The sequence below is a fragment of the Oncorhynchus nerka genome, linkage group LG15 (assembly GCF_034236695.1).
Source record: "Oncorhynchus nerka isolate Pitt River linkage group LG15, Oner_Uvic_2.0, whole genome shotgun sequence".
In the NCBI taxonomy this organism is placed as follows: domain Eukaryota; kingdom Metazoa; phylum Chordata; class Actinopteri; order Salmoniformes; family Salmonidae; genus Oncorhynchus; species Oncorhynchus nerka.
The window spans coordinates 60,832,428-60,858,916 of record NC_088410.1 but is presented as its reverse complement, the minus strand read 5'-3'; the positions used below and the strand labels follow the sequence as shown (position 1 = coordinate 60,858,916).

Below are 26,489 nucleotides of genomic sequence, written 5' to 3'. Positions count from 1 at the left end.
AGCAAGCACACTTGTAGTTGTTTCATTTGGAACACAAGCCTGCATTCCTACCATCACACAATTACTGTTGGTATTTACACAATCCAAAAACGTCCCATTATATATCACAATCTGGGTCAGGTGCGTATGACTTGCAAGCTTGTTCTATTGCCAACATGACTAGTTAAGTTATAAAATAGATCCCAGTGTTAAGGCTTTCACAAGACATTTCAAAGAAACAGATTGTAATTTTGGTGTGCATAGAAACAAGTCATGAGTGCATTTTTCTTCACAATAAACAAACAACCAGGGTATGACGACATAGTATCTTGTACATCAAACATAGTGATCATAAACGTTGACACGGATGTTTGGCTTGCTTGTATGACAACGAAGCAGTAGCACCTATTTACAGTAGCACCTATTTACAGAGCCTTCAGAAAGTATTCACACCCCTTGACTTTTTCCACATTTTGTTGTGTTAGTCTGAATTTAAAATGGACTAAATTGAGATTTGTTTGTCACTGGCCTACACACAATACCCCATAACGTCAAAGTGGAATTATGTTTTTAGAAATTTTTACAAATTAATAAAAAATTAAAATCTGAAATGTTTTGAGTGAATAAGTATTCAACCCCTTTGTTATGGCAAGCATAAATAAGTTCAGGAGTAAAAATGTCCTTAACAAGTCACATAATAAGTTGCATGGACAATAATTGCGTTTAACATGATTTTTGAATGACTACCTCATATCTGTACCCCACAGATACAATTATCTGTGAGATCCCTAAGTCGAGCAGTGAACTTCAAACACAGATTCATCCACAAAGACCAGGGAGGTTATCCAATGCCTCACAAATAAGGGCACCGATTGGTTAATGTGAAAAAACATGCAGTTTTGAATAACAAGCAGACAATGAATATCCCTTTGAGCATGGTGAAGTTATTAATTACACTTTGGATGGTTTATCAATACACCAAGTCACTACAACAATATAGGAGTCCTTCCTAACTCAGTTGCCAGAGAGGAAGGAAACCACTCAGGGATTTCACCTTGAGGCCAATGGTGACTTTAAAACAGTGACAGATTTTAATGGCTGTGATGAGAGAACTGAGGATGGATCAACAATGTTGTAGTTACTCCACAATTCTAACCTAATTGACAGAGTGAAAAGAAGGAAGCCTGTACAGAATAAACATATTCCAAAACATGCATCCTGTTTGCAAACAAGGCACTAAAGTAATAGTGAAAAAAATGTGGCAAAGCAATTCACTTTTTGTCCTGAATACAAAGTTTTATGTTTGGGGCAAATCCAATACAACACATTACTGAGTACCACTCTTCATATTTTCAAGCATAGTGGTGGCTGCATCATGTTATGGGTATGCTTGTAATCGTTAAGGACTGGGGAGTTTCTCAGGATAAAAAAGAAACAGAATGGCGCTAAGCACAGGCAAAATCCTAAAGGAAAACCTGGTTCAGTCTGCTTTCCACCAGACACTGGGAGATGAATTCATGTCACGTTCGTCGTAATGATTGGACCAAGGCGCAGCGTGTGTGGAGTTCCACATATTTTAATAAATCGAAACCCACCAAACAAAACAAACAAGCACAAACGTAACGTGACTCTACTGGTGTGAACACAGGCAACTATCTGTAGACAAGATCCCACAAAGACCAATGAGGAAATGGCTGCCTAAATATGATCCCCAATCAGAAAACGATAAGCAGCTGTCTCTGATTGGGAACCATACCAGGCCAACATAAACCATTAATCACCTAGATGACCCATCCTAGTCATTATCACGCCCCAACCAACAGAGAATAAACAGCTCTCTATAGTCAGGGCGTGACAGTACCCCCCCCCCCCCCCAAGTGGGCATCTACCGTCGGGGGACGCCTCCAGTGCAGGCGAAGGACCCACTCCGCTCGCAGATACGACGTCTTCCTCCATGGCGGCTCTGGTGCAGGGATCGTCGCCGGAGGCTCCGGACCGTAAATGGTTGCAGGAGACTCTGGACTGAGAACCCCTGCTGAAGGCTCTGGACTGCAGACCATCGCTGGAGGATCCGGACCGTCTCTGGAGGTTCCGGACCGTCTCAGGAGGTTCCGGACTGTGGACCGTCTCAAGAGGTTCCGGACTGTGGACCGTCGCCGGAGATTCCGGACTGTGGACCGTCGCTGGAAGTTCCGGACTGTGGACCGTCTCAAGAGGTTCCGGACTGTGGACCGTTGCAGGAGGTTCCGGACTGTGGACCGTTACTCGAGGTTGCGGACTGTGAAACGTCGCCGGAGGTTCCGGAATGTGAAACGTCGCCGGGGGTTCCGGACTGTGAAACGTCGCCGGAAGCTCTGGACTGTGGAGGCACACTGGAGGCCTGATGCGTGGTGCCGGCACTGGTGGTACCGGGCTGGTGACACGCATCTCAGGGCGAGTGCGGGAGGAGGCACAGGACGTACTGGACTGCGGAGGCGCACTGGAGGCCTGATGCGTGGGACCGGTACAGGTGGAACTGGGCTGGTGACAAGCATCTCAGGGCGAGTGCGAGGAGCAGGAACAGGATGGACCTGACTGGGGACACACACTTGAGGGAGAGTGCGAGGAGCAGGAACAGGATACACATGACTGGGAAAGCGCACTTGAGGGAGAGTGCGAGGAGTTGGCACAGGACGTACTGGGTTTTGAAGGTGCACTGGAGACCCGGTGTGTATAGCCGGCATCAATTGTTCCGGAACTTTAACATACTTCTCAGGATGAGTACGGGGAGCTGACTCAGGTGGCACCAAACTGACAACACGTTCCTTTATTCCAAATCCGTGCATCCTCCACCAACTCAACAACTCTCCCATTTCTCTCTCCTCCAAATTCTCCTTCTTCTCCCAGACTGGCTCTGGTTCACTCCTCGGCACCGCCGACTGCTCCATGTGTCCCCCCCTCAAATTTTCTTGGGGTTTCTGTGGGCTACCTCCCCGACTTCGTCGCTGTCCCTCCTTTGCTGCTTCTGCCTGCCTCCATGGCAGGCTCTTCTCTCCTGCTATTATGTCGTCCCAAGTCCAGGATGTTCTCTCCCTAATCTCCTCCACAGACCAGGATGCCATTATCTCCCGGGCACGCTGCTTGGTCCGTTGTTGGTGGGATCTTCTGTCACGGTCACTATAATGATTGGACCAAGGCGCAGCGTACGTAGAGTTCTACATATTTTAATCAATCGAAACTCACCAAACAAAACAAACAAGCACAAACGAAACGTGAAGCTACTGGTGTGCACACAGGCAACTATCTGTAGACAAGATCCCACAAAGATTAACAACGATAAACCGCTGTCTCTGATTGGGAACCATACCAGGCCAACATAAACCATTAATCACCTAGATGACCCACCCTAGTCACTATCACTCCCCAACCAACAGAGAATAAACAGCTCTCTATGGTCAGGGCGTGACAATTCATCTTTCAGCAGAACAATAACCTAAAACACAAGGACAAATCTACACTGGAGTTGCTTACCAAGAAGACAGTGAATGTTCCTGAGTGGCCTAGTTAGGGTTTTGACTTGAACATCTATGGCAAGACCTGAAAATGGTTGTCTAGCAATGATCAACAACCAATTTGACAGAGCTTGAAGAACTTTGAAAAGAATAACGGGCACATTTTTCACAATCTACGTGTGGAAAGCTCTCAGAGACTTACCCAGAAAACTCACAGCTGTAATCACTGTCAAAGGTTCTACAAAGTATTGACTCAGGGGTGTGAATACTTATGTAAGTGATATATTTCTGTATTTAATTTTCAATAAATTAGAAAAAAATCTAAAAACATTTTTTCTCTATGGGTATTGTGTGTAGATGGGTGAGATTAAAAACAAATCAATTTTAAATTGAGCCTGTAACACATCAAAATGTGGATTAAGTCATGGGGTGTGAATACTTTCTGAAGGCACTGTATTATAATCCTCAATTTCTCATCTTTCAAAATACATCAAGTCATCTTCATTTACGGGATTTCCCTGACTCAGACAACAACAAATGTACAAAAATTGCACAATTACCGGGAGGGATGTGGGCAACTTCTTGTCGTACATGGGTGCTCAAATTCAGAACGGCTGTCAGTCAAAACCCATACAGTGCTGTGAAGCGAAGAGCCTATAGGCCTATAGCATGTTACTATACAGCCTCTACATTCCAATTTAGGCCCTTATTAGAGCTAAAATCTGCCATTATCAACCCATATAGGGTACTACTGTAAATGGCTACACTGACAAAGGTTTAATACAAGTAATTGATCTTATTTTAATATATTTTTCAATATATTTTACTTTTATCATCCTAAGGTATGTTTAAAGATATCTTAAGATACTATCGATTCTACACTGAACAAAAATATAAACGCAACATGTAAAGTGTTGGTCCCATGTTTCATGAGCTGAAATAAAATATTACCAACATTTTCATACACAAAAAAGTGTATTTCTCTAAAATGTTTATTTCTCAAAAAAATGTACCCATGTTAGGGATGCTCTGGATCGAAGTGTATGACAGCGTGTTCCAGTTCCCGCCAATATCCAGCAACTTCGCACAGCCATTGAAGGGGAATGGGACAACATTCCACAGGCCACAATCAACAGCCTGATCAACTCTATGTGAAGGAGATGTGTCACGCTGCATGAGGTAAATGGTGGTCACACCAGATACTGCCTTTTTTTGTATCTGTGGCCAATAGATACATATCTGTATTCCCAGTCATGTGAAATCCATAGATTAGGGCCTAATTGTCTGACTTCCTTATATGAACTGCATGTTGCGTTTATATTTTTGTTTCATATATTTACTCACCTCAGGTTTCTCGTGCCTGATGGGGAATTTCCTGGCACTGGCCACTGACTGTCTGTCTGTGCTGTCTATATCGCATGAGATACAGACTTTGCTCTCCTGCAGCGATGCACAGTGCTGCTCCAGCTACACAAGGGCCTTCCTCATCAACATAATCAGCAAATGAAAGGCGTTTAGAAATCTATTTCGATGTTATTTGTCTTTTACATGTAAAAGAAAATACCTGTCCTATTAAACTTGTATTTTAAGGGTAGATCGTGTGGTTTGGTGCACACCTTATAACTTGTATCTAATGCTACATTCATGACATCTCGTTAATTCATAAATACGAGCATACGACTGCGAAACATCCACTTGAACGCCCGTTCAACTCTTAATTACTTGTGGGAAACTCGTCTATCATACCTGAGCTCTGACTCTGACGTAATTGACGAAAAAGACATATGATAGTGAATGACCGCCATCTACTGGAACATGCACGAAACATTCTGGATTGTAAATTTGGGCCATTATGCGATGATATCAAATAGACGACACCACAAATACTTTCACGCTATATTTTGCCAGTATTCCTCGAAGATTAGCCAACATTGCATTTAGTGTACATTCATGTTCAACCATTTATTTGCAAACAAAATAGTAAATACACATTTAGCAAATTGGTGTGACAGACATTTTCACTTTAATCTGTAGGCCAAGCACATGATCACCAACTATCACATTTCCGTTACTTTTTCCCTTTTTTTTGGACTGATACAAAGTCAATCTCACAGTAGGCGTAAGTAGGTCCCTGTTTTTGTATTTCTTTTTTCAGATAGTTTAGTTTTATCGGAAATGGGAGCACTGCAAAAAGTTAAATCTAAGCAAGTACAGAAGTACCAAGTATACTGTAGATCTGATAGATGTAGAGTTCGAAGTCAAAGACCACCATTAACTATAACAGTGAGCTAGACACAGAGCTACAACCGTATGAACACATCTCTTCATATTGACACAGAACCCGATATTCTCCCTGAGACGCTCAGTACTGAGACTATTGAATTTGTAGTAAACCGAATAAACCCAGAATAAATCAAGTCTACCCTGTTCCTCTGGATGAGTTCGATCGCTGCTTTTAACGGCTGGAGCCACAGTCCGATCAGACAGGACAATATAGAACTCATGGACTCAGAGCACGCTGCAAAGAAACAATTATGGGGTTTGTGGAGATATTATAAATAATGTGAATTATTATCATGTAATAATTGTAAATGTCACATGATCAAGCAAGAAAACTCACCAGAAAATCCATGAATCAGTAAACATAATGCATGATCTAGATTATATATACAGAGACAGAGAAATATCATAAATTATTGCTTTTTACATGTATATACGATGTGAACATTTCAGCAGAATAAATAACACAAGATTGTAAGAGTAGAGAGACCACTAGATGGGGGTATTGAACTCCAATAAGAGGCAATGTAACAGTTACAAAAAAACACTTCAATAACAATTCTTCATTGCCAGATGGGTGGAGAGTTTTTAAATAGAACATCCACCGGCATTCTGTGTGTTCTATAATACGTGTTCTTATCGGTCTACATAATGCTGTAGATGACTGTGCATGTGCCGACGATTTACAGTGATGATGGCCAGAGGCCGAAACATTTGTGATTTATTTTCACCTTTCATTTATGCACTTTCTTGCATGATTTCTTGGGCACCATGAACGTTTTAATAAACATCTTTATTTTGCATTCAATCGTCAGTTTTGTATATATTTGTTTTTCAATGTGTGCGGTTCTCCATCTATTCCAATATTCTTATTTTGACTCCTATACAACTGGAACAGGCACTATTCAGTAGTAAGGACCTTAAAAGAGCGCAGATGACTTCTTATCATGATTTATAATCCACATAATAATTCACATTTCCTGTTGCTGCAGGATTATTTTCCTGCTGTAGCAAACTTGCTCAAATTAAGACCCTACATCTGTAACTTTATCCTCATTAATAATACAAATCTAAACATTATTCCCCTTATCTCCACCAGTCCTTTTTCTTTCTAGCTTCCAATTTGTTACTCTGGTCGTAGAAGTGATAATGGCCTCATTCATATTGCATACATCATCCACATGTGAGGAAGAATCACATTTGTATTTTTTACCATGGCACTATCTGAAAATTACTGCAATTGAAAAGCGCTTATTTTCTTCCTTTTCTGTGTCAATAACTCATGCTTTCAATTTTTCAGGAAAATGCGGTGCTGGAAGATAAGAACAGAGAGCAGATCCAGAGTATCCAGGAACTGCAACACAGACCAACATCAGGACATCAAGACATATTCCAAGACATTTCCCCCAAATTAGATAAGTATTTAGTTTAGTTTATTAATTCTACCATACAAAAACAAGGAAAATCATTGAGCACAACACACAATAAAATCTTAGACTTCCATTGACTTCCATTGTGGTCCTCTTGAGACAAGAGGGCTAGGCAACATCGTATACGGTTGAACACAATATGGCAGCGAGATAATAAAACATACAAATAAAGAAGAAGAACAGCTGTCTCATCATTGCAGTTACGTCGTAGGGTACATTCATATGGGCACAGAAGACATCAAACTGTTTTTTACTGTATTTTTAAAGCTGGAAAGAGGACATCGTTTTTATGGGCAGGGGCAACTCATTCCACTCTGAGGCTCCAGTATACAAGAAAGTACCCATCCCAGCATTACTCCAGAACCTGTATAAGCACACATTAGCAACCCCTGATCTGGTGCTGTGGTTGTGTGCATCCCTAACATGGGGAAAGTAACAGAACCACAAATACTCCTGTAAACCAGACCCAGTCTAATCTGGGACACCCTGGCCTCAACAGGCAGCCAGTCGAGTTCCTGAAAGCCGCTCCTGCCTATGTGAGTACACGGATTCCCCTTCAATACTTCCTTGATCAGCTTATTCTGGGCTATATGGAGTTTCCACTTCAGAAGCTTAGATAAGCTCCCAAACCAGGAAGTATTAGCATAGTCTAAATGGCATTGAATGAGGGCAGTGGCTATCACTCTCATGGAGTCCTTTTCAAGCAGCTTTGACTTTCTAGCCAAAAACTTGGTTCTGGCATTAACCTTCGCTAGCACTTTAATGACCATGCTCACACCCCCCAAGCGTCCTTCAAAGATGCATCCCAGGTAGCTAACAGAGGTTTTAGTAGTCAGCACCTCACCCCCTAACTCCACTCTGATTTCAGAGGACCTACACAATTTAAGGTCTGGACCCAAACAGTATTGCCTCTGTTTTACCTAAGTACAGAGATAGCTTATTCTCTCCAAGCCATTTGATAATGTTAGTAAGCTCTGTACTAAGTATGTTCTCCAACATAGTTTTACTTTTATGAGACACCAGAAGTCTAGAGTCATTCGCATAAAGGAAAAGACAACCAGAACAAGCATCTATCACATTGTTTATATACAGTAAAAACAGTAGTGGCCCAAGCACGCTACCCTGCGGAACACCACAACTTATCAGTTTTGCCTGAGACAGTGAACAATTAACCTCTACCACTTGCACCCTACATGACAAGTAGGACTGTACCCCGCCTAGAGGGATACTGCTTAACTCCAGTGCCTCCAGTTTGGATATTAGGAGAGAGTGGTTAACTGCATCAAATGCCTTCTGTAAGTCAAGCAGTGCCATTCCACAAAGATTTCCCTCATCAATCTCTTTCCTGATGAAGTCAGTCAAGTAGACATGAATCAGTGGAGTATGTTTTCTAAACCCTGACTGAAAATCATACATTAGGCTTTGTCTCCAGGATCTTTGATGTTATACTGATACAGGCCTATAATTCCCAGGTTCAAACTTTATCCGCTTCTTATACAGAGGTAGAACTTTAACTTGTTTCATGTCCTTGGGAAAGATGCCTTGTTCAAGAGAGAGATTAATGATATGCATAATACAAGGGGCAATTTTCTCAGCCGAATCTCTAAGAAACCTTGCAGGAATATTATCAAGGCCTGTGGCTTAGGAAAATGTAAGCTCTGCTAGCATACTGGCTACTTTGGTTGTTGCTACCTTTGCAAAAGAATAAGAGTTTGGCTGAACCTCTAATTCAACATAATACTTATTGGCTTGGTCGTTTCCATACAAACTAGAATTGGTAGGCAGCTTGCTAACCAGCTTGCTGGCAACAGAAGTAAAAATAAATGTTTAATTAATTTTCAACCTCTGCTTTTTCATGTATCATCTCCCCCCTGATGTTCAGTCCAATACTGTTTATTTTGTTTTTGGTAGTACTACTACAGCCTAGTTCCTTAAATGATTTCCAAAGCTTTTTATGGTGATTTTTGTTCTCAATGATTGTATTAGCAAAGTAACCCCTCTTAGCTTCATCCATCCTGCTCTGTGCTTCATTTCTGTGACATTTATATAGGAGAGTTCTTACATTTCGTAAAGGCCTTAGTCTTTGCTTGGATAGATTCTAGGATCCCATGATTAAACCAAGGGCTAGATCTCTCCTTTACTCTGACCTGTCTAATGGGAGCCATCACATTCACCACATCAAGAAATATACATTTAAATGCTTCCCAGGCGCTGCCTACCCTTGCACTATCCAGCGCAGGTGACCAGTCAATTGCACCCACTTGCTCCCTAAACATTTCAACAAGAGTATTTTTTTTGAGTGCTCTGATTCTAACAGTTTTGTGACATGTAAATATATCTTTAAAAACACTCCTTGTGCAAAATGTAATAGAATGGTCAATGATTCCTGACCATCACTCCATGATCAAAATGATCAATGACTATCACTCCACTCAATCATACTTTGCACTGTTTCACATACCCTGGTGGGATCTTTTATCATTTGGATCAGAGCAAGTGATCTACAGAAGTGCATAAATACATTGTGGGTTAGGTTGTCCTTTTGCAAACATCAGCATTGAAATCCCCTAACAAAATCATTCCCTTCACCAGGGAATCATTACAGTTTGATGAAACAGTTTTCATAGAATTCATTCTGATTGGGCGGCCTGAAACACACCCCACAAAAAAAAGTTTGGTTTTGGGGAAGCAGATAACCAGCCAGACAATTCCCGAGCATCGATTAAATTCAATCTGATGTTTTAAGTAAAGCACATGTCCCCCCCACCGTTCCGATTCCAATCCTCACTGACAACAGAGTAATTGCCTATCTCAATTTCTGAGTCACAAACAGATGAATCCTACCATGTATCTGTAAAACATAAGACACCCACCTCTGATTTGCGAACCAACAGGCGTATCTCATCAATCTTCAGTTGTAGACTTTGGAGGTTTAAGTGCACAAAATGTAAACCTTTCTTCCCAAAGGCCTCTCGATCCGCGTGTATGTCAAGTCAAGTTGATGGAGGGCACTTTACTGTACACTACTGCTCTTCATAGGCTGTGTGATGTCATCAATCCATGCCATGAGGGTGGTTACTTTAGACAATGTGGCTTCAGGCATTTCTTGATGGGGGTTTAAAAAGAATTCCGAAAGAACATTGTCTAATGTGCATCCCTAAAACTAAAACAAATACTAAAACTGATATACTTACATTATTTGATTTAAGTAACTAATTACCAATATATAGTAAATTGAGTCAAATCTAGGCAAAGAGTATGACAGTGTCATAATACCAACCACTGAGCTGTAGGGTTGTTTATCTATCAGACATCTATCAATGTCACTAAAACAGCTGGGACCAAACTAATACACGTGACAGGATTTTAACCTCTTCTTTCCTCTTTCCATCAAAAGCGATGTCTCGGAAATAGTAATGAGGTATCGCTGTTTAATATTACCCAGGTTTGGGAACAGACTTGCAGCGCCGTCTTAAATTGAAATGAAGAAGCACAGAAGAGCCTTGTGTTCACGGAATCCCAGTCTGACATTAAAGGGTAATAAAGGTGGTCAAATTTCCCCCCAGCCTGTTCCAAAACAAAATGACACAACACCCTCTGAATACATTCATTTCACGTGGGATTTTATATAAGGGAGATTCAACGTTGAATTGGGGTTTGAGAAATTACGACGTTTTCGGTAAACATCCTGAATCTCACTTAGCAAAGACACCATTTTAGCACTGACGTGTTCTAAGCCTCAGAGAGGGAACTATGAATATGAAGTTGAACTGTAAGTGCAAATGTTCCATATGGAATAAGCTGTACTGACTCTGACTGATTCAAACTCATCATTCTCTGGGCTGGTAAATAGCGGGTCCACAAAGACACAACTGCTTTCTCTCACTCTGTTATTGTCTGAAGTCACTTTTGGGGAGAGAGTGTGTTTATTTAAACAGACGTGTTTTTTCCTTCTTCCGTGATAGGATACAGTCTTCCATACAGAAACTGCTGTCAAGCTTGTTTATTCTGTCTTTTACAATTACTTAAGGCAATGTGAGATGTTACTTTCCATTCATTTGTTCTCACTCAGATGGGCCAGTTTTAGGATGTAAAATGTAGGTCTTCATCATCAGAATTGAATTAGCCCACAGTACATCTATCATAGGATGTAAATAGGAGAACACACCTGATATGCATGTAAGGAAATGGAAAGGGACCCAACCCCTCTGAATAATTTTGTGTGACATTTTTTTTTACATTATATCAGTACTGTAGGTTTCTAAAATATTGAATATCCATCAAGAACAGCCCATACTTAATCATGATTTTATTTTTGAAGGGCACTTTAAAATGGCACCAAAACCTTCACAAGCAAATAACATTTCCAAATGTATACTAAGTATGTTAATAAGGAAATTGTGCTCAGTGTGCATTAAGGTTCTAAATGTGTGTTGTGTTCATTCCAGATGCACCCCGGAAATGGCCGTGACCTTAAACATCCCTCATGAGGAGCGGCTCCCCATTTAGATGTGTGACAGACTAGTGTCACTTGGCTGCATTTAAACCTGTTGGGCTCTTCTAGGCGCAACCCCAGAATGTGTGTTACACTGAGTGCCCATCTTCTCAAACCTAGTTCCACATTGTAATATGGCTCAACAATCTATTGTAAAACGTTCAAATAAATACCTCCAGGGTTCAGGTTCAAATCATTTGTATATTCGTTGAAAGAGAAAGGAACTTCAAAAAAGTACAATTTATTCTCCTTTTTTGGGAGTGGAATCATACACTATATATACAAAAGTATGTGGACACTCCTTCAAATTAGTGGATTTGGCTATTTCAGCCACACCCGTTGCTGACAGGTGTAAAAAAAAATTGAGTACACAGCCATGCAATCTCCAAAGACAAACATTGGCAGTAGAATGTCCTTACTGAAGAGCTCAATGACTTTTAACGTGGCACCGTCATAGGATGCCACCTTTCCAACAAGTCAGTCAGTTCGTCAAATTTCTGCCCTGCTTGAGCTGTCCCGGTCAACTGTAAGTGCTGTTATTGTAAAGTGGAAACGTCTAAGAGCAACAACGGCTCAGCCGCAAAGTGGTAGGCCACATAAGTGTGTAGCATGTCAAAATTGTCTGTCCTTGGTTGCAACACTCACTACCAAGTTCCAAACTGCCACTGAAAACAACGTCAGCGCGAGAATTGTTTGTCGGGAGCTTCATGAAATGGGTTTCCATGGCCGAGCAGCCGCACATAAGCCTAAGATCACCTTAGGAGGAATAATGGTCTGGGGCTGTTTTTCATGGTTCGGGCTAGTCCCCTTAGTTCCAGTGAAGGGAAATCTTACCGCTATAGCATACAATGACATTCTAGACAATTCTGTGCTTCCAAATTTGTGGCAACAGTTTGGGGAAGGCCCTTTCCTGTTTCAGCATGACAATGCCCCTGTGTACGAAGTGAAGTCCATATAGAAAGGGATTGTTGAGATCAGTGTGGAAGAACTTGACTGGCCTGCACAGAGCCCTGACCTCAACCCAATCGAACACCTTTGGGATGAATTGGAACGCCGACTGCGAGCCAGGCCTAATTGCCGAACATCAGTGCCCGGCCTCACCAATACTTGTGGCTGAATGGAAGCAAGTCCCTGCAGCAATGTTCCAACATCTAGTAGAAAGCCTTCCCAGAAGAGTGGAGGCTATTATAGCAGCAAAGGGGGGACCAACTCCATATTAATATCCATGATTTTGGAATGAGATGTTCGATGAGCAGGTGCCCACATACTTTCGGTCATGTAGTGTATGAGCATTTGATGTGGGTTCATTCAGCTATAATTTATGGTCTATAACTGCCAGTTGAATCTCATTTATTGCCCATTATCACATTCTTCAGTGTGCCGGTCCACAGAAAATAATTTTCAATATTTAGAATGTTTATAGTTTGCTTTTTCTTTCCACAGTAAGTGCCGCAGTGAGAGTAACCACTTCCAACCCTCCCTCTTTTCACAAATCTCCTCAGACCCTGTAACCGTAGTTTTGGGAAGTCTCTGACTGTGATTTACTTAAGTGTGGGAAAGAAGCTGGCTTTATAAACAGTGTAGGGCCTTCATCTGGCCATCGTACGGCCGACTGGTCTGATTACTTATGTTGTTTCAGTTGGAAAAGATTCAGCAGAGCCTCAGAGAATACAATTTCCTGGTAGAGAGTGCTGGTCTGCGGCTAGGGGTGTGAACTCTGCCCTCTCACAGTGTTAGGACAGAACTGATTTACAGATGTGTGTGTGTGTGTGTGTGTGTGTGTGTGTGTGTGTGTGTGTGTGTGTGTGTGTGTGTGTGTGTGTGTGTGTGTGTGTACTGATTGTCTCAAACTGAAACTATGCAGCATACTTGTAAAAGTGCTTTTAATGGAGACTTGGCTCCCTTTGAAGATATTTTTGTACTTTATAAAGAGTTCAACACTGGGGCTTGATTTGACTAATCTAAACATACATGGATTTTTAGGACAAGACACATCCTGTCCCCATATTTTCTATAGAAATGTATATAAAGCAGTGGTTGTCCTGCTTGGGCAATATAACCAACTCATCAGCAAGCTTTGATGATTTGAATCAGCTGTGTAGGGCTAAGGGAAAAACCAAAACGTGCACCCAGGTGGGGGGGCACCAGGACCGAGTTTGGGAAACCCTGCCCTAGTAGATATCTGCACCGTGGAGGTAAACATTATTGTGGTAAAAGAGAGATAAAACTAATAGTCTAGAACAGGAAGTGACTTACTTTTACGTCATGTAGTTGGGGTGGGTTCTTCGATGAGATTAAAGTAGATTCACACAGGGAAAAGTTGTAGCAGCAATGATTGAATTGAATCAGGGCTGATTCGAAGCACGCGCGCATCATCAAAGGACACGCTCCGCTGAAAACACCCAGAACGCGCATTGCCTACATGCGTTAAACGGAATTTACAGCACGGGTGAGTATCCATAGGTAGAAAACTGAAGTAGCCTAATTAAAATACGCCATATGACATTTGGAAATTAGCACCCACCATTTAGCCAACAACTTTTTGGACAGGAAGTGCAATAGCGTTCCTAGAAGAAGTGCTATGGATTTATAAAAGCAAAACATTGCATATTGAAATGATTGTCCTCCCCATTACATGATTTAGTTGTTGACCAACAAAGTTAGCGGTGTTCGAGTTTTTAAAATAGCCTATTTGAATTAGCCTACACCATGACTACGTCTCAGTGCATGTTATCACAGGAGGTGATCTGAAACATTGTGTCTGCCTTTGTGTGTGTGTGTGCGTGCGTGTGCATGCCTTCTTGTGTGATACAGAGAGGATATTGAAAAAGAGAGGCGAGCGAGCGAGCAACCCCTGACTCCACTCTTACATTTTTACAGGGTTGTGGAACTTTGCAGGATGTTGCCATGACTCCACAGGGGTATACTGTTACACTTGTATAGAATAGCTGATGGGACACTGTAACAAAACTGATTGATACATTGGAAGCTTTCCTCGGTACAAGAACAGAATGACAGCTCGGACACAGCTCCCCGAACCGAGAAAACTTTACTATATGGTGAAGTCTGTGCTTTGCTCTGCAATGGAGAATACTGGACAAAATTAGAAGATTCATGGCTACAGTTGTGAGTAAATTCCAGACAATATTATGTTTCAGTGCTATTTACACTCCATAGGCAGTGATATTTTTGTTTGTTTTACAATTTATCTTTAATCCGGGAGCAGTGTCTGTTTATAAACTGTTTATTATAGGGGTTTTCTATATTATTTAGCCTAACCAAGTGTATTATAGTAAACGAAAACAGAGACGAAAACTAATAATGAAAACAACTATTTGGTAACCTGAAATTTAAAAAATCAACACCCCGTTTGAAAAACTACAACTAAACAAATGATTTATCTCCAAAGCGAACTAAAATGAAATAAAACCATCATGAATTATGTTTTTTTCTAAACTTTGGGTAAAAATGTAATGGGATTACAATAGTGTTTTCAAGCTTTTGACGGGGTTTTCAAGCCTACTAAATCGGGTGGTAAATGTGGCTAAGAGATGGTTTCAAAAAGACCTAGCTTGTGCATCACTATCACCAGCTAACAGTGGAAAGCAGCTAACTTGATTACATGTACTACTTAATTAAGTTAAACATTGGATTGGTGTAAACATGGGCGAGAGAGACTCCTTCCACCATATTTCTTTGCATCAGTCTCAGCGCTATTCCTTTCAAATCCAAGTCACATTGAGATTGACTGTATAACGTAAACCTAACCTAACCTATGACCTGACCCATCACTTTACTGCCCCCCAGTTGCAGACTATACAACAGTAATGGCTCCTAGCCTGGCACACACATACTGTCTTGCCCTAACATTAGAACTGAAACTAAATTAAATCAAATCAAAATATTTTTATACAACTTAAACTAAATAAAACTAGCTAATCGGGTCTGAAAACTGAAACGAAACTGAATTTCAAATAAATCTCAAAACTAATAGGAATAAAAAGGAATATAAAAACACAGAACTATAATAACCTTGAGCTTAACTATTATGTCCTAGTAAATTAGAACTTTATCTTATGATTATTTTACATATTCTTATTTTTAAGGGATGTTCTTTGCCTTTTCGCTAAGATGACACACACACAGAGAGAGGGCAAGGAGACTTTGCGGAGAAGGGCAAGTACTCCTATCCCTGCCTCTCATCACCCGGGGACGAGAGGTAGAGACCCGCCAGCCGACCCCCATCACCCTCCGCTTGGCCAGTCCGCCTCATACCATCCCGGAGACAAGTCTCTCCACTGCCGCGCCAACTGGTCATCTGATGACTCGGATAATGACTCGGATGGCTCAGGAGCAGATTGTTTGTACCACGTTGTTTTGCTAGGAGACCACGGTGTTGGAAAGTCGAGTCTTGCCAATATCTTTGCCGGCATTCAGGAAAAGGATGCTCACGACCATACGGGAGGTAGGTCTTTCTACCAAGCACAATTAATATGATTATTATGAGGCTATTTATGGTGTGTAGCCTATTAACACAACTATTTAGTAGTTGTTTGTCAATGTCTTATCAGTAACCTAAAAAAACTATTAGTATCATCCATCCTCATCTGCTAATTAAAATCTATGGACACTAAGCACTAATGAGTTATTCAATGAGTTAATTCATTTTATGCATCTCATCAACAATGACTGTAAAAGTAATGGTCTCTGACATTGCCCTGGCCCTAACAACCTTGGCTAACCTGTCACAACTACATTGATTGAACTCTTGTCTCTGTCATGTGTAGTACTGTGTGACCTCAAAGCATTGATTGGCAGCTTATATTGACACATGCATTTTGGCATCCAGCTGTGCTGCTGAGTGATGTGATTTGTGCAGTTTGTCCTTTTTGAAACACCAATTTCTCTGAAAGTGTTTACTATGACAGGATAAAAGTCATAATATTTACAAAATAAATAATGAAAACTTTTAGGTCATGCCTGATATGGTAGCCTAGACACGGTTTGCTTTATTCGTTTGTGAGAGGTTCATGCTGTCATGACTTGTGCGTGTCGGGTCGGCTGATGGGAGTGACTGGCTAAAGATGCGTCCCAAATAGTACCCTATTCCCCTTAGTGGGGTAGCTCTGGTCAAAAGTAGTGCACTATACAGGGAATAAAGTTCTATTTGTGAGGCAGCCCAGCTGAATGTTGCTGTATAGCCCCTGGTCAAAAGTTTCTGCAATATACAGGGAAATAGGTTGCTGTGTGTGTGTGGCAGCTCCTATCTCTCCATAGTGGTAAAGTCTCTCCTCATGAGACCTCCCTCTGACATCATCAGGAGAAAGTGTATAGCTGTCCTGTTTTCAGCATGTCACTGACTTGGTCATGTTGTTTTTAGTTTTGGATCACTTTGCTTGTCACACTGACCGCAATTTAACTGTTCTTCATAGTGGACTCCTTGGTTGGTTTAGAGCTGGTGTGGTGAATGGCAAGTGTTTTATGAGGAAAGAATAGCATTGCGAGGATATTACAATACATTCCATTGTAGGCATATTACTTGTTTGCTTGTTTACAGGTTCTGACCTTCACAATACCCAGGTGCAGAACAAATTCAAGGAAACGTACAGTATTATACAGAGCCATGATTGCACGGAACTCCCTTCCATCTCATATAGCTCAAGTGAACAGCTCACCTGGTTTCAACAAAAATAATGCAACACCTCACGGCACAATGCCTCTCCACACGTGACTTTTTGTGTGTATGAACTGACATGTATGTGTAACTGATAGACGCAAACACGCGCATGTTTATGTATTTAAACGTATGTAAATGGTAGTCTTTTGTCTGTCATTTATTTTTCTTTATGTGTCAGACCCAAGTAAGACTAGCTGTCACCATTGGCGTCGGCTAATGGGGATCCTAATAAATCAAATCAAAAACCTAGATTGTCACTTCAACTCAAAGACCTCAACTTCTCAAGGCTTTGACGGGCCATTTGTCCTTGTCTTGTGCAGCAGCTTTTACAATAAGGCTATGGTTGGAAGGAAAATGTAACAAGTTCTTTCACTTTTGGCCAAAGTGTGTTTTAGTCTCGCTAGGATGATCTAATCAGACTAAACTAGACATGGCTCAATGGTGTTTTCCACAGCTTATATTCCATGGTCATGATGATATGGTAATGAAGTGTAATAGCTATATTGCACATTTTAACAGTAGTAGGGATAAACACAAGTGTAGAGTTCTTGTATGCCAAATATTTATATATAACCCAATTCGTAAAACACCTCCATATTTTAGTTTCTAAAGTCATAACCTTAAAATGGACATGGCATAAATGATTCAGCATGAGGAAAAAAGAGATTCTGCACACTGAAATCTATGCTCCCATGTGGTTTATTGACAGCAGTCTACAAGGTTTTGACCCTTGAGTCTCCATCAGGTCTCCATTCACAAAGAACAAGCCTATATTTAGAGAGAGAGAGAACCAAATTCCATCACACCTACTGGCTGCAACCAATTGTAGATATGTTTGAAGGAGTTGACGTAAAGAAAGAAGTATAATTTATCTACAAGAATAAAACAAGTTGTATTTATATTTTTACCCTAGGTTGCAATGTCTAGACTCCCTTTTAGAACGTTTTCCAACGTTATTGAGGTACAGTAGGAAATAATATATTTTCTATTCTCTTTCCTGGTTGTTTTGTTTGTTTAGAGGACACCTATGAGAAAACCATGATTGTAGATGGAGAGGAGACCACCCTCATCGTCATGGACACCTGGGAGAACGAGAAACAGGTATGACACAACACCAACCATCAACATCTTTGTCACAAAAATGCATTGCACAGTAGAGAATATGATATAGTCTCACATCAACAAAAAAAGGACTGAAAGCTTTAAGCTTTCTAATTTATATAACTTAATCTTACTCAGTGTTACTTGAGAACACAGGTAGAGCAAAGAAACAAATTTGCTTGTGCCAGCCGAACCATAAGGCCCCATTCTAAACAACTATGATACCAAGGGACAGCCCTGCCCCTCCCTCGGTTTTGTAAAAAAATATATGTGCTCGCACTGTGTGCCTATAGCTAAACTCCATTGAGTCGAGCTGAAGTGGGGCGAATCCTGGCTGTGCTGGAGACAGTGAGTGGTGGCTCCAGTGGCATTAGGCGAGTGTCTGTATGGGACACTGATGGCTGTGGGGCTTAATTACTCCAGTATTGATTACAGCTGGGGAGTGAAGCGTGCAGGCCAAGCCACATGTTGACTTGTCTGTACCGGGTTAGAGGAGATATAGGGAGATAAGGATGTCTATAAAGACAGTGGTTTCAATGTGTTAAAGGGCACCAAGTGTCACTACAGGCAGAACGTCAGATGTTTGACCAATAACCATCCCTGGAGACCAGAGTTCTGTATTCACAAATGCATATAAGTCAACTTAGCTTAGTGCTTTTTCGAATAACGACGTTAAAACCTAATGTTGACCATCACTTATCTCAATTATCTTTTGAATGCGTGGGTGCATTTTTGACATCAAAGGTGGCTTCAATGATTCAATTATAACAACATAAAACACATGCTACTTTACAAAGAACCCTTTTGGAACCCTTTATTCTAAGGCAAACTTTTTAATCCAATGAACCACTTTTGGAAGAACGGGATCTTCGGATGTTAAAACAGATTCTTTGGAAGGCAAGAAGGGTTTTACATTTATTTATTTTATTTATAACCTTTGTACAACTAGGCAAGTCAATTAAGAACATATTCTTATTTACAATGACAACCTACCAAGAGCAAAAGTCCTTCTGTGGGGACGGGAGATAAAAAATACAAGACAAAATACGCATCACGACAAGGGAGACACCACAACACTACATAGAGACCTGAGACGACAACACAACATGGCAGCAACACATGACAACACAGCATGTTAGCAAGACAACATGACAAAAACACAGTAGCAACACGGCAGCAGCACAACATGGTACAAACATTGTTAGGCACAAACAACAGCACGAAGGGCAAAAAGGTAGAAAAAAAATACATCTCGTGAAGCAGCCACAAGTGTCAGTAAGAGTGTCCATGATTGAGTCTTTGAATGTAGAAATGGAGATAAAACTGTTAAGTTAGTGTTTTTTGTAGCTCGTTCCAGTCACAAGCTGTGGTGAATTGAAAAGAGGAGCGACCTAGGGATGTGTATTAGGGGGACTTAAACAGAATGTCACTGGCAGGACGGGTGTTGTATGTGAAGGATGAGGGTTGCAGTAGGTATCTCAGATAGGGGAAAGTGAGGCCTAAGAGGGTTTTATAAAAAAAAGCATCAACCAGTGGGTCTTGCGTCAGGTATACAGAGATGGCCGGTTTACAGAGTATAGCGTGCAGTGATGTGTCCTATAAGGAGCATTGGTGGCAAATCTGATGGCGGAATGGTAAAGAACATCTAGCCGCTCGAGAGCACCTTTACATGCCGATTTATACATTTCATCTCCGTAGTCTAGCATAGGTAGGATGGTCACGTTAATCAGGGTTAGTTTGGCAGCTGGTGAAAGAGGAACGATTACGAGAGGAAACCAAGTCTAGATTTAACCTTAGCCTGCAGCATGGATACAGTGGGGCAAAAAAGTATTTAGTCAGCCACCAATTGTGCAAGTTCTCCCACTTAAAATGATGAGAGAGGCCTGTAATTTTCATCATAGGTACACTTCAACTATGACAGACAAAATGAGGAAAAAAATTCCAGAAAATCACATTGTAGGATTTTTTATGAATTTATTTGCAAATTATGGTGGAAAATAAGTATTTGGTCAACAACAGAAGTTTATCTCAATACTTTGTTATATACCCTTTGTTGGCAATGACAGAGGTCAAATGTTTTCTGTAAGTCTTCACAAGGTTATCACACACTGTTGCTGGAATTTTGGCCCATTCCTCCATGCAGATCTCCTCTAGAGCAGTGATGTTTTGGGGCTGTTGCTGGGCGACACAGACTTTCAACTCCCTCCAAAGATTTTCTATGGGGTTGAGATCTGGAGACTGGCTAGGTCACTCCAGGACCTTGAAATGCTTCTTACGAAGCCACTCCTTCATTGCCCGGGCAGTGTGTTTGGGATCATTGTCATGCTGAAAGACCCAGCCACGTTTTATCTTCAATGCCCTTGCTGATGGAAGGAGGTTTTCACTCAAAATCTCACGATACATGGCGCCATTCATTCTTTCCTTTACACGGATCAGTCGTCCTGGTCCCTTTGCAGAAAAACAGCCCCAAAGCATGATGTTTCCACCCCCATGCTTCACAGGTATGGTGTTCTTTGGATGCAACTCAGCATCCTTTGTCCTCCAAACACTACGAGTTGAGTTTTTACCAAAAAGTTATATTTTGGTTTCATCTGACCATATGACATTCTCCCAATCTCCCAATCTGGATCATCCAAATGCTCTCTAGCAAACTTCAGACGGGCCTGGACATGTACTGGCTTAAGCAGGGGGACACGTCTGGCACTGCAGGATTTGAGTCCCTGGTGGCGTAGTGTGTTACTGATGGTAGGCTTTGTTACTTTGGTCCCAGCTCTCTGCAGGTCATTCACTAGGTCCCCCCGTGTGGTTCTGAGATTTTTGCTCACCGTTCTTGTGATCATTTTGACCCCACAGGGTGAGATCTTGCGTGGAGCCCCAGATCGAGGAAGATTATCAGTGGTCTTGTATGTCTTCCATTTCCTAATAATTGCTCCCACAGTTGATTTCTTCAAACCAAGCTGCTTACCTATTGCAGATTCAGTCTACCCAGCCTGGTGCAGGTCTACAATTTTGTTTCTGGTGTCCTTTGACAGCTCTTTGGTCTTGGCCATAGTGGAGTTTGGAGTGTGACTGTTTGAGGTTGTGGACAGGTGTCTTTTATACTGATAACAAGTTCAAACAGGTGCCATTAATACAGATAATGAGTGGAGGACAGAGGAGCCTCTTAAAGAAGAAGTTACAGGTCTGTGAGAGCCAGAAATCTTGCTTGTTTGTAGGTGACCAAATACTTATTTTCCACCACAATTTGCAAATAAATTAATTAAAAATCCTACAATGTGATTTTCTGGATTTTTTTTCTCATTTTTTCTGTCAGGCCTCTCTCATCTCTTTAAGTGGGAGAACTTGCACAATTGGTGGCTGACTAAATACTTTTTTTGCCCCACTGTATGTGCTGAGAGAAGGACAGTTTACCATCTAGCCATACTCCCAAGTACTTGAATAAGGTGACTACCTCAAGATCTAAACCCTCAGAGGGGAAGGGCATTCTTCTTACCGAACCACATTACCTTTGTTTTGGAGGTGTTCGGGAACAAGTTTAAGGGCAGAAAAGGCTTGTTGGACACTAAAAGCTTTGTTTTAGAGTGTTTAACACAAAATCCGGGGATGGGCCAGCTGAGTATAAGACAGTATCATCTGCATTTAAATAGATGAAAGCGCTTCCTACTGCCTGTGCTGTTTTTTTTATATAAAATTGAGAAGAGCGTGGGGCCTAGGATCGAGCCTTGGGGTACTCCCTTGGTGACAGGCAGTAGCTGAGACAGCAGATGTTCTGACCTAACACATTGGACTCTTTAAGAGAGGTTGTTAGCAAAACAGGCCTCAGAGACCCCAATACTCTTTACTTGACCAACAAGAATTGAATGGTCTACCGTATCAAAAGCTTTGGCCAAGTCAATAAAAATAGCAGCACAACATTGCATAGAACCCTCTGAATCTGAATAAGTTTTATATTGTAATTTTTCCCTTTTTAAATAGGGCCTGAGGATTAATGTTTATCAACAGGAGTTTGAGTTATCTGATCAGTTTAAAAAGATAGGTGTGATGTTTTAAACTGAATCTATATGGGAATTACTCAAAACCATGCCCATCAATACCACATTTCTCAGCATGCACTATTGCAGGTTGATTTTTAGAGTTGTTTAAATATCTGTTTTTGCATGTATATTGATTAGTTAATTACTCTTATGCTACACAAGCTAATCCAATATGTTAGTAGTTGGACTTATTTCACCCGTTACTGAGACAGTAATTCCAAATGAGAGGTTTAGGTTGTCTCATTTATCAATCTCTCCTACCCTGGCAGTCATTCTAAATGCAGGTTGCAGGTGATTAAATGTTCCAATTGTTGGATATCCTCACTCTGGCTGGATTCCAATAGGAATTACACATCAATTTGCATGCCAGCATAATGTGACTTGAGTTTCCTAACACCACTGTGTTAGGCTATGACTACGCTCTCAAAGAAAGGTCTTATGATATATGTAATGTATTGTCATAAAGATTAAGGCTAATAAAGCTGGCGGAACCGTTCATGGAGGGTTCTGGAAAGAATCCAAAGATAAAACGGTTCTCGGTAGAACCCGTCTAGGAAGAACCTTTAGATTATAAAATAATTATTGGTAGAACCATTTATAGATTGTACTCGGAAGGACCATTTACATGGTGTTATATAGATGGGCTAGCACGCTTCCATGGGGTAGAAGTCAGTGTGTTATTGTGATTCTGGATTTTTCAGATTGCTAGCAAGAGTCAGGGGCATCATAAGTGGCTTGTTTCAGCTCGTTTTATCTTGTTGTTGATACCATGTCTTGTTTTGAGGTGTTTTGACTGATTTCATGTCAATGCTAATATGGCTGTGCTCATTGTGCAAATGTATTTGTTTTCAATAAACATTGTAAACGAAATATAGATTACATGTTGTCAACAGTCTAAGCTGTGATGGAAAATGTTATGTTTGTGCTTTTTTAATAACCAATTTCTGTGTTCATGCAAGTGACTGAACGAATCCTCACTATCAGTATCTGCAATTTGGCAGTACGCCCAGACCCTTGTTTTGAGAACTAAAGATGTCTCAGTTTATAGAAGAAGCCTTTTGAGGTATTTGTCTGTCACATGTATGACCCACTATTGGTCGGTCACATGAATGAAGCAAATGTTAATGAATTCATTATGAATGATGAATAAGCTAAAATCATGCAAATATGACTTGTATGCCCCGGGCGAGCTCCTGATCGACATGTGTACTTGGTGCATTGAGTTGGTTGGAATTGCCCTTCTTATGGAGTATTAGAAGAAAAGGTGCCATCAAAGTCCAGATCCTGGACGAGCATCCAAATATGGCTGTTGTTGGTGAATGTTGAACTTCTCTCTCTTCTTTGTCTGTGTCTCAGGAGGAGGATGAGAAATGGGTCCAGGACTACTGTATGCAGGTGGGCAACGCCTACGTCATAGTTTACTCCATCACGGACCGCAGCAGCTTTGAGAGTGCCTCTGAGTTACGCATCCAGCTGCGGCGCATACGGCAGGCCGAGAACATTCCCATCATCCTCGTGGGCAACAAAAGTGACCTGGTCCGCTCCAGAGAAGTGGCTGTAGAAGGTAACGTTGATTCTAATAATGTAATCATTAAAGCGTCTCTCCACACCTTCTGAACAGTGACTTGATGAGAGCCATTTAACAATATGAGCAGCACTCTGCTTATAAAAGAGACAAACAGTTTGGCATACAATAGTCTGTACTGCACTTTCTGTGGCCTTCATAGTCAAATAAACAAGCAAAAGTTACAACTACAGAACATGATCATATATCAAATGTTGCCGTCCACACAACATACTATAAGTTGTTCCCTTAATATTCCATGAGTTGGATTTACAGCACACATCTCATACACTAACACTGTATTTTACAATGTCACCGTAATTCTTGATGATTTGGTCAATGTTTTGATATTTAACCTGTTCTGCAGATGAGAATAAGCTTGTGCTAATTCTGGTGCAATGAATCAAATGCATTTATATTACGAGTTTCACCTGATCCCTGACTAATAAAGACATCCCTGACTAATAAAGACTCAAACATACCCCTCTCACATGTAAAAACCTCTCGTATGACCTCTTCTTCCTCTGTGCTCTGCTCTCTCCCAGAGGGCCGTGCATGCGCCGTGGTGTTCGACTGCAAGTTCATCGAGACATCCGCTTCGCTCCACCACAACGTCCACGAGCTCTTTGAGGGCATCGTCCGGCAGATCCGCCTGCGGCGAGACAGCAAGGAAACCAACGAACGCCGGCGCTCCGTCTACAAGCGCGAGGAGAGCCTCGCCAAGAAGGCCCGCCGCTTCCTGGACCGCCTGGTGGCCAAGAACAACAAGAAGATGGCGCTGAAGGTTCGCTCCAAGTCCTGCCACGACCTGGCCGTGCTGTAATGGTTGCTGTGTGACCAACAGTGGTCGCAGACTTCAACTCTCCTCTTTGCCCTGACGCTGTGTTCTTCGGGCGGCCATCTTGTGGGTCAAATCTTTAAACCAACCAACAGCTGTATTGTACTGTCTAGAGAGACTAATTCTATGCTCCAACCCCCTAGTGGTAAAGGGGATGGACGTTGTTATTTCCTATTTATTTCAGCCATTCAAAGCAATTGAGATGAGAAAATGTGAGGCAATTGAGACTTTTTTTGTTGCTTTATCACAGATCTGCTGAGAGTGAGTTTGCTAAACAGACACCTTATCAACTGTTTGCCTTACATCTAAGTCGATAGATTCCTAGACCAGTGTATCCAGACATAGATCTGGCATTTGAAGTCCTTTACGGTCTCCTTTGAGAAGGTTTCCTAAGATTATTGAGGTATGAAATAATCGTTTTATTTTCTACCAAAGAAAGTGCTTTGAATACACCGTATGATGTATTTTTGCCATGAGGAAAGCAATGCCCACTTAGGTACTTTTAAGCAGACGTCACTAACGATTTGATTTCAAGGTTTTGCACTATGGGAGACAGTCATGTGTTGGGAGGAATCAATGGACATTCTTCTACAACAACCAAGAGAGCTCTGGTTTAAGACTTCTGTTCTGTCTATGAGCCCATCAGTTGACAGCTAAATTACATGTGAATGCCGATGTTGTTTGGGAATCGAACACCATCGTGAACTTTCCAAAAGGATGATCCCTTCCACACCTTCCCTTAGAAGCACCTCCTACGCTGGAAGGACCAGTGGGGTGTTAACAGTACAACTGTAATGGATGCTTTTGAAGAGGCGTGGTCTGATTGACCACAGTCAAAAAAACACCATTGTATGATGACATGGTCCTGAAGAGACCAAAGAAGAAAAATGTTGAGTCTTCAATGTGTGTGTGTGTGTGTGTGTCCTGGTTGGGTTTGAGAGAGGTATTATCACTTTTGTACAAAGTTTGTAAATACAGTACATAAATGTCAAGGATTTTTATGAGAAAATAAAGGAGTAGAAAATATATTACCACTATACCATTGTCTGCTCTGGATTTTAAGGTTTGTCACATTTTTGTAACCTTTTATAAGATATATATATATATAAAATAAATGGAAGAGATAGTTGTGCTACCTTTCTGCTTTTTTCCTCATTGTCAAGTGACAATTTGGCTGAAGTAAAACCAGACCAGGCTACTAAGCTAGAAATTACACTGAACAACGTGATCATAGAGTTTTACAAGTGATAGTGATAGTTGTGCTGATTCTGGTGGGCACCTTTAGGCCACAGCCTTCCATAAACCTGCTGAAGGAATCGGCGACTAGAGAACATAGTTTTACAATGTCTACTCCCCAAATGGCACCCTACTCCCTAAAAAGAGCACTACTTTTGACCAAGGCCCATAGGGCTCTGGTCAAAAGTATTGCACTATATAGGGATAAGGTGCCATTTGGGACATAGGACAACGTATGTTTGTGTTCCATATGGAGTTGTATGGCTGCCTCGTAACGTTGACAAAGTACAGATGATCAGGAGGTTTCCATTGATTAATGACAATGCCCATGTTGTGGTTTAAACCCCTAGATGGGTAGAAGCTC

At 41.3% G+C, this 26,489-nt stretch overlaps 1 protein-coding gene across 3 annotated transcripts; it reads left to right on the top strand.

Annotated features, from left to right (window-relative positions):
- The first annotated feature begins 13,769 nt into the window (after positions 1–13,769).
- On the top strand, positions 13,770–26,024 carry LOC115143020 (GTP-binding protein REM 1-like). 3 transcript variants are annotated; one of them, XM_029682981.2, is made up of 6 exons: positions 13,770–14,124; positions 14,556–14,801; positions 15,807–16,140; positions 18,371–18,453; positions 23,844–24,051; positions 24,597–26,024. In XM_029682981.2, exons 2-6 carry the CDS (start codon positions 14,790–14,792, stop codon positions 24,872–24,874), a joined length of 915 nt encoding a protein of 304 aa, XP_029538841.1. In that variant the 5' UTR covers positions 13,770–14,124; positions 14,556–14,789; the 3' UTR covers positions 24,875–26,024. The 3 variants fall into 3 exon arrangements, with proteins under 3 accessions (XP_029538841.1, XP_029538843.1, XP_029538842.1); XM_029682982.2 differs by having other exon boundaries at positions 13,771–14,124; positions 15,782–16,140; XM_029682983.2 differs by lacking the exon at positions 14,556–14,801 and having other exon boundaries at positions 15,782–16,140.
- Positions 26,025–26,489: the final 465 nt, after the last annotated feature.